Raw genomic sequence first — 12,843 nt, 5'->3', positions numbered from 1 at the left:
GAAGGTAGTTCTTATGTTTCTGAATACTACCTGGGACAACTTTTAGTGCCCTAAACATCTTTCAGAGTTGACACATTATTGCTTAGCCCTGGGAAAGCTCTCCATTGGCTATCAGTAGGCTATCATAAACCATGAAGGGTAACTCTGGTATATAAAAATTAAATTTTATCCACAGCAACAAAATTAGTCTTCTTTACCAATCACACATCAGATAATATAGCTGATCAGCCACGTTCCACAGTGCATCTTCTTCCCTGAGGCTGTAGGCCTTGACTTCAGGAGACAATATCATTTACTAAAATGATAAAACATCCTAATGTCCCCATATACCACTAAAGTGTCCCAGGAAGCTCAGTACTGAATGAATTGATCCAGAAAAGCATTAGAGTAGAAAACACACACTCAGCTATGATGATCATAAAAGGTTGCTTTTCTGAGGCTGCGGAAGAATCTGGAAAATACCCAGCAGTAGCCCTCTTTATGTGTGCACATGTGTGTTGGGTGGAGGTAGGGTGACGGGGGAAGGGAGCTGCGACCTCAGGCAGGTGAATTACAGGATCTGCTCTAACCCCGGAGTTACAGCAGTTGCAGCAGCAACAAGCAGTGGATCATTGTCACAATAGTAACAGTTACTGTGCCTGTAGTTTAAAGTTGATTGAAGTGTCTGAATATTTAATGGGGAGACTTTATTCTTGTGTCAAAACAAAAACAAAAGGCATGCCACATATTCTTCAAGGTTAGACTAAAATTTCTTCTCCTTTATAAAACCCATTCAGACCAGTCCAGCTTCTAATTCTTCAGCAACCACAGATGATAACTAGAAGTGGAGTATCACCCTCCATGGAAGTCATTGAAGGAAAGAGGAACCCATTTCTTCCTTCGGTTCTCTCCGTCTGGCCTATAGGACCATGAGACCCATCCAGGCTTGGACTACTGCAGTGGCCTAATTGACCTTCCAATCTCTATCTCCCCTCCACCTGCATGTCTTGTGCTTAACTACCCATGGCTTTGGCTGTTTTCAGATCTTCTGCTGCAATGTGCCTCACCCCTTCACTCACTCAACAGAGGCTTACTAAGGAACTATCATGTGTCAAGCCTGGTGCTAGGCAGGGATTATAACCAAAAGGCAGGCAGAGCCTTCAGAGATGCTGCAGTCTAATGAAGGACAGTTCAGCTCAGCAAGTCCAGCAGCAGCATTGCCCCAAACAATCAGAACTGTCCCATGAACCAAATGAGATATATCTGTTCTAGAATGACCCATGACTGGAAATACCTAATGTAGAAGCTCTAGATTCAATTTTTTTTTTCTTAGCCAGGATGGAGAACTGGATAAACTAAGCTAATAAAGAGAACTCTACCAGAACTCTCACACATGGGCAAAACTGAGCCACAGGCTGATATATCTTTATAAATTGTCTCGGTTGAGAATAAAGAGAAAGCATGTATCCATACTTTCCCCTAAATTAGACCCACTCTCTCAGCTTTTCCCCTCTTGGGTCACCTTTTCCAAATGAATGTGGTGAGGGGCGCTCTGAATACTGAGTGTGGGGTACCAGTATGCTGAGTTCATTCTCGCTAGTAAGGAAGTAAAAAGGAAAAAAGTACGTAAAACCCCCAAATAGGAATCATTTAAAAATACAGAACCAACCGTTTATTATTCATGCATGGATTATCTGTGACAAATCTGTAATCCCAGGATGGCTTCCTCTTCCTGCCCCACATTCTTTTAGGCTAATCTCCCAAGGTCACAGTTGTTAGGTGTACCCATTCTTCCAAGGCCAGCTCAGCTCTCACCTCCATAGCCACCTGAAGAAAACACTGTCTTCATTAATAAAAGTTCACCCCAGAACCTCCACAATGGCCCTGAAAACATCTCTCGGTGAGAAAGGAAGACCGGTGTCAGCTTCGGAGGATGCCGTACCCTGCATCCTCTCTCTGGGCACCTCTTGCTTCATATCACTACCCTCACGACATGGGCCTCTGAGGGTGGGAAGGGAAAAGGGAAGGAGAATGTTCCTCCCTTAATGCTCTGGTCCCAGCACAGACGCAGAATCCTTCTTTGCACTCCTCACAGCACAGTCAAGGAAGGGCTGGAGCTTCCAAACCCTGCTGTGCTGAAGCTTGGGGACAAGAAAAGCAAGGAAAGCACCCCAGAACAACTGCTTCTGTCTTACACCATCTGCATCTGCACACATTGCCTTTGAAAAGGCAGTTCTGTTCTTCCCAAAGGAGCTGGAGAACTGCTGTGGTCCATCATGTATTTGCAATTTGATGGAAATAGAAATTTTAAAAAGTGAATAAAATATGTTTGCTTTTTGTATACCTAGGATGATATTTTCAGTACTTCAGATCTCTACGCAGAGAAAAGACACACTCCTTCCTTTTAACTCTGAAATCCATCCCCAAAGTTAGCAAATTTAAAAATTAGAAAAGCATTGCCTGATACAGTCTAACAGAAGAGTTATACTGGGGGGACACAGTATGATATGGTGATTGACGGTGTGGCCTCTGGTGTCCGAGGACCTGAGTTTATTATCCCAGCTCCAGCTGTGAGCCTTGGCCAGTCTTTACTCTTAATCCCTCAGTTTGTCCATCTGTAAAATAGGGATGAGAACAGCACCCATCTCATAGGACTGATGTGGGTTAAATGAGATATTCCATGGCAGACTTGGGACAGTGCCTTCCATATTGTAAACACTCCGTAAATATTAAACAAGTCACCGTATCCTTATCATTCAAGTGAAGCACACTTTGAGCAATTGCTTTCAGAGTAGCTTTTCTCCTTTCCAAAAGGTTGCGTTCAAAAGAAGCTTTAATAGCTTTGCAATTTTTACCTTGAGTTTAAAAATCCCAATACAACAGGAGTAAAATCTCGTGAACCCAACCCTACCTGTTCTACCTCTGAGCCTGGGCTCGATCCAGCCCCTCCTTGACTTCCATGGGGACAGTTTCTTTGGAAGCAGCTTAAAAATGCCAAGATCCAGACAAAGTGGCGACACATCCGTCCTCACACAGGCCTGGGTGTGGTCACCTGGGCAGGGTCCCCGCCTTTGAGTAACCTGTGTTCTCTTCGTCACTGTCTTCACAGCTGTGTGGGAAGGAATTCAACCGGATGCACAACCTAATGGGCCACATGCACCTGCACTCTGACAGCAAACCCTTCAAGTGCCTCTACTGCCCCAGCAAGTTCACCCTGAAGGGGAACCTGACACGCCACATGAAAGTGAAGCATGGGGTCATGGAGCGGGGCCTCCACTCTCAAGGTAATCACCCTTCCAGGCCAGTGAGGAACAAATGGGAGCTGAACTTGTCTTTAGGGAGCTTTACTTTGGGGAGTTATTCTTACTGTCATAAAAGGGAGCATAATTCTCAAGACCACAGCAGAGTAGCGGGAGCAGGTTGGCAGTGTTGCTGTAACACACGTAAAGCTGGTATCTGAAGGTAGTAAGTAAAAGTGAATTTTAGGAGGTAGATTAGTATATCATAATGATGCCACTCGGTACCACTATTAGTTCTTTGTTCCAGACCCTGCAGCAGGTGCTTGGTCTCTGTGAATCTTTATAGTAACTCCAGGGTGGAGGAACTTCTGTTATGAGGCTTTGAAATATTAACTTGCTCAACTGTAAAGTAGCAGACCAAGAATTTGAACACAGACCTTTCTGACTCTAAAGCCTTATTGTATCGTCTTTATCGCACTGCCGTTAAGGGGCAGGTCTGCAAGTTCTGCTGTCAGCAGAAGTGTGTCTGTAGCAGGCTAGGTCTCGTCTATCTGTTCACAACCAGAAACTCGCAAGGACCGTTTTCCTGCTTGGTAGGGCTGATTGGCCCATAGGCAGAGTAGTGAGTCTCCCTAGCTGAGCCCTAACTGAACTGATGAAAGTTTCTGCCTCCTTCATCTTCTCGGTCCCTTCCTTAGCAGTGAGGAGTTTATGTTCCACATGTACTGGGTTCAGTAGGTTGTCCTTCAATAAATGGGCAGTAAATGCTCTCTGTCCAATGCAGTGTGCTATATGCCATGGCAGATACGAGGGGAATGAGACTATCTTCATTCGCCCTCTGGGAGGTCTGTGTGTGGGGAGAGAAGGCACACATATATGTAACTTACAATATCATGCTAACTGGCTGATATGTTCTGATTCACATACGATCCAAGCACAGGGTGATGCACTTAGATTTTATTGCTCGTCCCCAATATTCCACAAAGTAGACTGTGTAATTCTCATTTTATGTAAATGGAGACCAAGGCCAAGAGGTGTTACATAAACTGCTCAAGGTCAAACAGCAAGTCTGAAGGCAGAACTGAGATTCTAACTCAAGAATTTCTGGCTCAAGCCAGTGCTTACTGCACTGGGTAAAAACATGGGGGGGGGTGTTCACGTTTGCTGCTTCTCCCACCCCTACAAAAGAGGTGGTCAGCTAGGCACCCGTATTCATGAATAGGATGCACGCGTGCACACCCAGCATGAAACAAAATGATGGTAGCTTTCAGATTTCTCAAACACCCGCTGAGTTTATGGTGACTCCTGGTTGAGAGGAAACTGTGATCATCATAAAACAAGGCCTGGAGTTTGTACAAAAGCCCTGAAAAAGTTCTGGTTAAAAAACAAAAGCACTTTATTTCCCTGAGAATGTTCTTTTTCTGAATCATTCTTTGCATCTCTGGTTGCCTGAGCTACTTCCCAAGCTAGGCCTGGATTCTTCCAGAATAGGTGAAGTATGCTCAGTCACCAGGGCTAGAGACATAGGAGGTGATGAGGAGACAGTCCTCCGTTTGAAAACCTGACTTGGTCACCAGGACGTACCCCATATGGATACTCATATCCTAACAGGCAAACTAAAGACTGTCATTCTTCTGGACAAATCAAGAGCATCACCATATATCAGAGAGTTGCTTTGAAAGTTTTTAACAGACTTTCAACAATTTTAATGTTTTCAACTACAAAAGGTGTTAGCATTTCTTCACTCTAGGTTTTGAAATGGCTCAAAAATCAAGACCCAGATTAAAAAGATCCTCCCTGTGCCCCTGACAAGATTAAAGCTACAGACAGCTTCATCGCCTGGCCACACCATAAAGCAGGCAGCATTGGACCTCGGCTTCCTTTGTGCATCCCCACCCCAGAAGCCTGCTTCCCCCTGTGCAGCAGGGTCTGGCCGCACCCCAGTCCCCTCCCTCCTATCCCTCTCTTCAGTCCTCCCCACCTGGTCCTCAGGGCCTGGCTGCTGGCTTACCATGGGCAGACACCTCCAAGATCAAATCAGGTGGAGCCCTACCACATGCCTGTTGGCTGCTGAAAAGTCCATCCCTACAAGGGCCTTCAAACTGAAACTAAAAATGAGACCCTCTTACATCACTGTGCCCAACAGCAAGGACCCTTGTGGTGGGACACAAGGGCTTTTGAGCTCCTCAGAGGACCTTCCTGCGCCCTCCCTACCTACTCTGTCTGTGCTCAGGGGGCCCAGTTATGGGGTGGCCCCCTTGGTCCCAAATGGAATATCTGGGGTTTTTTTCAAGTTGAAAATATCTCTATTATTGTTTTATTTTTTTTCTTATGGTAAAATGTGTGCTCACTGTTAAAATAAAAAGAAATATATTTGAAGTGAAAAGGAAAATGTAAAAATCACCTCATAGTTAATCATTTTTGAGATTTTGGCATATGTCCTTCCAGATATTTTTTGATATATAAAATAGAATCTACACTATTAATATATATGCTAAATAATATATATGATAAATATATATTTCTTTTACTTAAAGTATATAGAGAATACCTTTTATGATCAGTAATAGGTCTCTACATCTTCTACACATAGAAGTACCTTCTACACACATAATACCTTCATTGTATGGAGGTACTATTACTATTTAAACAAACCTCTATCGTTAAATTGATAATTGTTTTCACAGTCTCACTATTAGAAGCGTGGTGATGAGCATCCTTACATATACATTTTGTGCACCTGCCAGACTATTTTCATAGTTTAAATTCTCAGTGGTGTAACTGCTGAGTCAAAGGTGTGCTTATTTTTAAAGCTTTTCTTGCATGTTGCCAAATTCCCCTGAAAGGAGTCGTACCGATGTAGACTCCATCTGTGACAAGGCCCATCTCTCTACAGCCTTCCTGGGGATTTCTCTGTTTTTCAAATGCAAAAGCAAGCTACACTAACTGGCCCTGGGTTCCGCCCAGCGACCTGAATGTTTCCCGGGGCCTGAACGTGCCTTTGCTCCGGCAGGTTTTGGAAGGGGGAGAGTTGCCGGGGCGCAGACGGCGGGGGGCCTGAGGAGCCTGCAGCAGGAGGAACCCTTCGACCTGTCCCAGAGGCGCCGGGCCAAGGGCCCGGCCTTCCAGCCGGACGCGGAGAGCGCCAGGGGCAGCTCCTGCCACGAGGAGGACGACGACGACAACTCTTGCGAGGCGGGGCGGGACAGCCCGGGCCTCGGCCCCCGCAGCCCGCCGCTCTGCGTGCCGCAGGACCTGTCCGCCAAGGCCGACCCGGGCCCCAGGGCGGAGGCGCAGGCGGGGGAGGACGCGCCGCAAGGGGACCTCCAGCCGAAGAGCCGGGCCAGCCCCGGGCCCGAGGGCGTCCGGGAGAGAGAGTTTGCCCGCAGAGACGAGTGTCCCGGCCTCCTCCGGGCCCTGCAGAGAGCTCGGCGGGGCCCCTCCTTTTCTGATTACTTGTACTTCAAGCACAGAGATGAGCGTTTAAAAGAATTACTGGAGAGGAAAATGGAAAACCAAGCAGTGCTTTTAGGGATCTAAGTGGACGGTTTAAAAATTACACTTGGAAAATGAGCACTAGGCTGTGCAAGTACAGCTTTCCGCATGAGCTCTCATTTGCTGGAGGCCGGAGAAGGGCACGAATCTTTACAAATGGCTCAGACTAAGTGAGCAGGGACGTCCTCACTCATGTAAATGCTTCTCAGGTCATTCATTGGGCCCTTGATTTTTAACACACATGCAAGGTCTTCTTCAATGTTATTTCGTGGATCTCCAGTGTAATAAACTGTACATATTCTTCTAGACATCTAACTGTAAGCTGATGCTGAGGTGCTTTTAGAAATTATATCTTCCATTGACTAATACGGTAAATTTCTTTCTAGTTGCAAAAATATGGTGCTTGACATGTTACCTTATTAATGACTCTTTAGTTGAATGTGTAAAGGGTATAATATTTTTCCAGATAGATGAAAATATGAATAGTTGTATATAGTTTAAAATTTGCTATATTAAATAATCAAAAAACGCCAGAAATGACACAGGAGGGTGAGTTATTGAAGAGGACGTTCTCAAGTAGTTGCTGCAGATATAAGATAACATTTCAAGAGAAGAAGAATAGTTTTGACTAAGGAAAAAACAGCAATGCTTAGATTCCTGCCTGGGTCTGCCTCATTTGGCTTCTGCTGCCTTCATCAGATGTGGCATTTGGAGCATATTTTCAGATAGCCCGACAGTGCTCAGCGTCTGCAGGCTACCTCCTGAAGACCTTGCTCGAGGCTTCATGCCTCATAAAGCAGCTGCAGGAAGAGTTGTCACCCCATGAGCAGTGGATTTCTCCTCAGTGCTGGAGCTGGGTGTGTGTGTGGGGGGAGGAATTCTCCCTGAAATTTAAGCTCTAACTTATTTAGAGTATTAGAATAACCATAGGCTAATCACTGGTAAAGGATTTTCTGGGCTGTATTCTCAATGCTACCTGAACATTAGAATCATCTCAGGGAGCCTTTTAAAAAATACCAATGCTGGGGCCTGACCCCCTGAGGTCCTGATTTAATTGGTCTAGGGTGGAGCTCTAGCACTGGTTATTTTCCAAGTTGCCCCAGATGACTCTTACGTGCAGCCAGGGTTGAGAAAGATTGACTAGGCTAAAATAGTGGCTCCCAAGACGCCCTCCCAGGCACTCCATAAATATTTCAGCTTCTGGCTTTAGACTCATTAAGATAGAAAGCAGGAAACCTTGAAATCATACTGCTGACTTAGACCTTTTTACCTGTTCTGTAAGAGCCTCACGAGAGGAAACACACACACACACACACACACACACACAAACTGTATAAACACACACTTTTTGTACTAGAAATGATGCCTGTGTTGCTTATGGTCACTTAATGTTTAAAAATACATAGCCAGCCTACAGTGACTAATTATTTCTTCCTAGATGTGTGAATCGTGAGTCCAGTGAGTGGTAGTGACTGTAAAGGGTGGGTCGAGCCCCACAGGTAGGCTTCCCTTAGGCACCGGCGTCTGACAAATAAAGCAGTGCTGACAGGATGTCACATATGTGTGCCTGACCATAAGCAGTGACCCTCTGGTACTGTGTCTGTGTTTATGTAAAAACTGTCCCTTGGTAGTTTCAACTCGTATTTGTAGAGCTAGGTACTGTTTATTATTTGCTTCTTCTCCTCCCAAAGTTACCAGTACATTTCTTTAGACGATCTGGCCCATCTCTGCCTGTGGAATGCTGGCTTTTTCTCTTGGCCAAGGTGCTTCCCCATCAGCCTCATCTAGTCCCCATCAGTCACATGTGAGCTTTGTCAATCCCTGATGCGTTCCTCCCGCTGCCTTGCTTAAGCCTCCTTCGCCCAGCCTCACCACCACTACAGCGTGCCAAAGCTGCTTGTGTTGGCTACTGCCATCTATGCCCCAAGGTCAGAGCACCTGCAAAGGGGATGGTGAAGGGAAGGGTGTGGTTTTCTGCGGTTACCAGCACAACTCTGGGCCAAGAATCCATCCAGATCTTCATAGGGGCAATTTGCCTTCCATCCATTATTTTTAATACAGCTCAGCAGTGCCTCTGACGAGGCTGGCAGAGTGTTCTGTGAGGCCTCCTCCTAGGGTCCTGTTACATATTCATTCTTTCAGCAGCAAGGTGTTGAGGACCTGCTACAAAGGCTGCAGCTTTCCAGTTTGTTCTGGGTGTGCAGGGCTGGAATAGGAACTAGAAAATCTAGAATAGCAAGCTGTAGACTTTTCCACCCAAAACGAATCATGTGGGGGTGTTTGAGGCACAAGTTAATGTTGAGATGGAAAGAGTATGGTCTAGAATGCTGGTTTCCACATTGTGTGCTGAGAAGCAAGCGGTCCCTCTTAGGCCCTTCTAGAGCTGCCAGGGGAGGGAAAACTCTCAACCCATACTCCCACTTCACTCAGAGCAGCTCAGATTCCATCTGTTTTATGTGTTAGCCTTCCAAGTAAAATTTCATTTGGAGGAAGAGAAAAGGGTCTAGGAAAAGTCATAAAAAATTGTTATGGAATGTATTCTAAAGCCTGTTTTTCATTCTTGACTCTGGATATGAGAGACTTAATTACATATAACCCACTGGTTCATATGCACTGACCTTCTGAGAACCAAGGCTAAAACCTTGGTTTTGTATGTAACCAACATCCTGGTTGGCCTGGGACAACCCGGGCTTATACCTGTTGTCCCCAGGTAGTTACTAAGAGTGTCACCTTAACTCTCAAAAGTGTTCCAGTTTGGGGGCTTCCCTGGTGGCGCAGTGGTTGAGCGTCCGCCTGCCGATGCAGGGGACATGGGTTTGTGCCCCGGTCCAGGAAGATCCCACATGCCGCGGAGCGGCTGAGCCCGTGAGCCATGGCCGCTGAGCCTGCGCATCCGGAGCCTGTGCTCCGCAACGGGAGAGGCCACAACAGTGACAGGCCCGCGTACCGCCAAAAAAAAAAAAAAAAAAAAAAGGCACCCTATGCATTAAGTGCAGAGCTAAGGGAAGGGTTGGCCAAACTTGCCTAGAGCTAATTAACCAGGATGCAAGTCTGAAAGAGAAGCCATGAGGCCATCCTCAAGAGAATTAAGGGAGGAAACCATCCAAGGTCATCAGCAATCCCAGGACCAGGATAGCATGAAATCCATCACATTGTGACACTCTGAAAATAGGTCACTACCAAATGCTTTCCAGGCTTTTGACCACTGTCTTCGAACCAACCAACTGACCCAGCCAACTGGCATATTTTTCTTTTATCCTTCTTATTCTGGCCTATGATTACCCCCTGTTGTTGCCTTTCAACTCATTCTCTCTTTTTAAAAATTTGACTCCCCACTGGCCATGAGACTGAGGCTGACTTTCCATGACCCCAGAAGGGTAACTGGTATATTTGTATATGAGTAGTTACATGAGACAACCCAATGTGCATACTGTATTTATTAAGCCCTGAGGACATTTAATAAAATATTAACATCGTGTTTTGAATTATGATCTTTGTCTGCTTTGCTGGAACAAAATGTAACAGAGCTAACATTTAAAATCCTTCACATATTTGGACAACATTACACCAAATGTTGATTTTGTACAGAATTCTGGCTTGCTATTTAAAAATAAAACTCAAAGTGTGTAGCAACCCAAGTTGTGAATATTGCTTTCTGCTTCAGTGAAAAAGCAGTTTACCTGAAAATAGCATGTAACCTATATTTTGTTAATTTAAGCAAATAAAGACGTGTTGAAAAAACTGAGTTAATTATTTGTGAATACCTGAAATTTTGCAAGGAAGCTGCCACTGTCAATGTCTTACTCCTGCCCTCAGATGATCTTCCAGAGCAGTTCCTACTGGTGGGCATCTTGGCCCCAGGGAGACACGGGTGATGTCTCCCTCCCTTAAGGCTTCAAAAAGGATTAATAAACTTCAGCTCAGCAGCAGGCAGGTGACATCTTCATCATCCTCTTCTCTCCTATTTAGAAAAATTAGTTCTGGAAGGGTGTCATGGAGAAATGGGAGGTTAGAGGCAGGATTACTTTATTCTGCGTCGAGTTCTTTGTACAGTGTATGTTCTCGTGGGCAAGAGCACAGATTCTGGTGCCAGATTCCTGGATTCAAAGCCCAGCTCTCTCACTTCCAGTCTTGGGACCTGAGACGAATTTGTGAGCATCTCTCTGTGCCTCAGTCTCCTCATCTGTAAAATGGGACCCAGAACAGCACCTTCTCACCAGATTGTTTTGTGGGTTAAATGAGTTAATATATGAAGACACTCCTGTGTCTGGCTCACAGTGTATGCCTTGTAAGACTTAGCCATTATTATTACCATCAGTGAATTGGCCAGAAAACTGAACACTCAGCTCTCTCTCTTCACCAGAGCACTCACAAAGCTGTGTCAGCATGGGAAGCTGTCCATTTCTCAGGAAGCCTCCCTTTTAAACGTTATATGCTGTTATTTGCCAAGCACTGTGCCAGGTGACTTATACACTCGATCTCATTGCTCAGTCTCCAGATGTGAGCTGTCCAGGAAGAGCGTGACCTCAGGAAGGTGTGACCCTGCAGCAGGGACAGACCCTGAGGGCGTCAGGGAGCTGCTGGCTGGAGGCGTCTGCTGACTGCATTGCCCACAGCTTAGCACAAGGCCGTCTTTGAAGAGAGACTGGGTCACTCATCTCTGCGTCTGCCGCAGCCCACCTCTTGCATCACTCCAATCCACTTCTTCACGTACACTCACAGAATATCTTCTCCAGGATTCCAGTGGGCCTCTCTCCCTGAGGGAGAACTAAGAAAGGGGAGAGTAGTGGATAAACTTCAGCCCCATCGCTGCCATTAGTCTAGGAGACACACTGATGTTCATTTTCTCCTTCCTCCATTACCTGTCTAGATCCCTCTCTGCCAGGCTCAGTGGCTTTCCAGGTGGCTTAACCCAGACCCTCATCTCCAAAGGGTCTGAGCCTTGGTCATCATATTGCCCTGGACCGAATGGCTTTGTCCTCCCCACCCGCCACGCCCCTTAAGCCTTAACCCCTAGTGAGATGGTATTTGGAGGTAGGACTCTTGGGAGATAATTAGGTTTAGATAAATTCATGAGGATGGGACCCCCATGATGGGATCAGTGCTAAGATCAGAGTCTTCTCTCTCTACAATGTAAGGACACAGCAAGAAGGTGGCTATCTGCAAACTAGGAGGAGGGTCCTCACCAGACACAGGAGCTGCTGGCACCTCATCTTGGACTTCCCAACCTCCAGAACTGTGAGAAATCAACGTTTGTTGGGTAAGCCACTCAGCCTGTGCCCAAACGTACTAAGACAGATGTCCTTCTCAGAATGGAGTTGCTGTACCTGTTCATTTACAGTCACAGGTGGGGAAGGAAATGCCAAATGAACCCTAAGTGGGTTCCCTACGCATTCTTCCCTGACCCCTTGTGTAACAACAGCCTTACTCTCTCCTGCTGATCAGGTGGTTTACCTCTGCCAAGATGGTGACTCCTTTCCTTATCTGCTGGTCCCTGGAAACAAGGAATAAAAAGTGCCCTGGTGACAGACATGGCTTATCATTCAGTGGTTCTCTTGCTATGCCCCAGGTGGAAGTGTACCCTCTTTGAGGAGGAGAATTGCTAACCTTGCAGAGCTCAGTGTCACAGGGACGAGAAATACTAAGTCTCCCAGCATGTCACATGAGTGAAGGGAAGTAGGGCCACTCCTGCTTCCACCCTTCATCCCTGGACCCAGGCATTCTTCCTGTTGAGGACATAGGACCATATAAAAGCCTTTGATTCAATGAATGCACTGGAGGATGACACCCCATCCTTGTGGAGTATTTTCTCCAAGAAGAGCTCTAGGGAGCTAACCACTTCTGGGTGGTGTGTATGTGATATGACCAATAGATCCTGTGGTCATAGGCCCATCTCTCACCTCATTTACTGTAACGTGAATTCTATGGTTTGATGTGATATTATATAGGATTCTGTGCCAATAGAACAAACACTCCATAACCCTACCCCTTGCAAAGTACTGCTGGCTGAGGTCCTACCAGCAGAAAGGGCAAACCTACACCTGAAGTACTGTGCATCTATTCCTGAGGCAAAGAACTACTGGCTCTTCAAGTCAAAAGGGACTCGGTATAGTCAACTTCTCACCAAGTG

General features: G+C 46.0%; 1 protein-coding gene across 3 annotated transcripts in view; it reads left to right on the top strand.

The window, feature by feature from the left end:
- ZNF366 (zinc finger protein 366) overlaps nucleotides 1-12,274 on the top strand; it is a 67,605-nt gene extending 55,331 nt beyond the window's left edge. For 2 of the 3 annotated variants that reach the window (XM_029217058.1, XM_029217059.1), the window contains 2 exons: nucleotides 3,089-3,263; nucleotides 11,205-12,274. In XM_029217058.1, the coding sequence (XP_029072891.1) occupies nucleotides 3,089-3,263; nucleotides 11,205-11,314 (285 nt within the window). In that variant the 3' untranslated portion in view covers nucleotides 11,315-12,274. Of the gene's footprint in view, nucleotides 1-3,088; nucleotides 3,264-6,231; nucleotides 9,687-11,204 lie in introns of those variants that run through there. The other variant, XM_029217060.1, reaches the window with a different exon arrangement.
- The last annotated feature ends 569 nt before the right edge of the window (nucleotides 12,275-12,843 follow it).

Source organism: Monodon monoceros, unplaced genomic scaffold (genome assembly GCF_005190385.1).
Source record: "Monodon monoceros isolate NGI ecotype Baffin Bay Population unplaced genomic scaffold, NGI_Narwhal_1 Super_Scaffold_12, whole genome shotgun sequence".
NCBI classification, from domain to species: Eukaryota; Metazoa; Chordata; class Mammalia; order Artiodactyla; family Monodontidae; genus Monodon; species Monodon monoceros.
The sequence above is the reverse complement of the archived record's forward strand: the minus strand, read 5'-3'. Positions and strand labels throughout refer to the sequence as shown.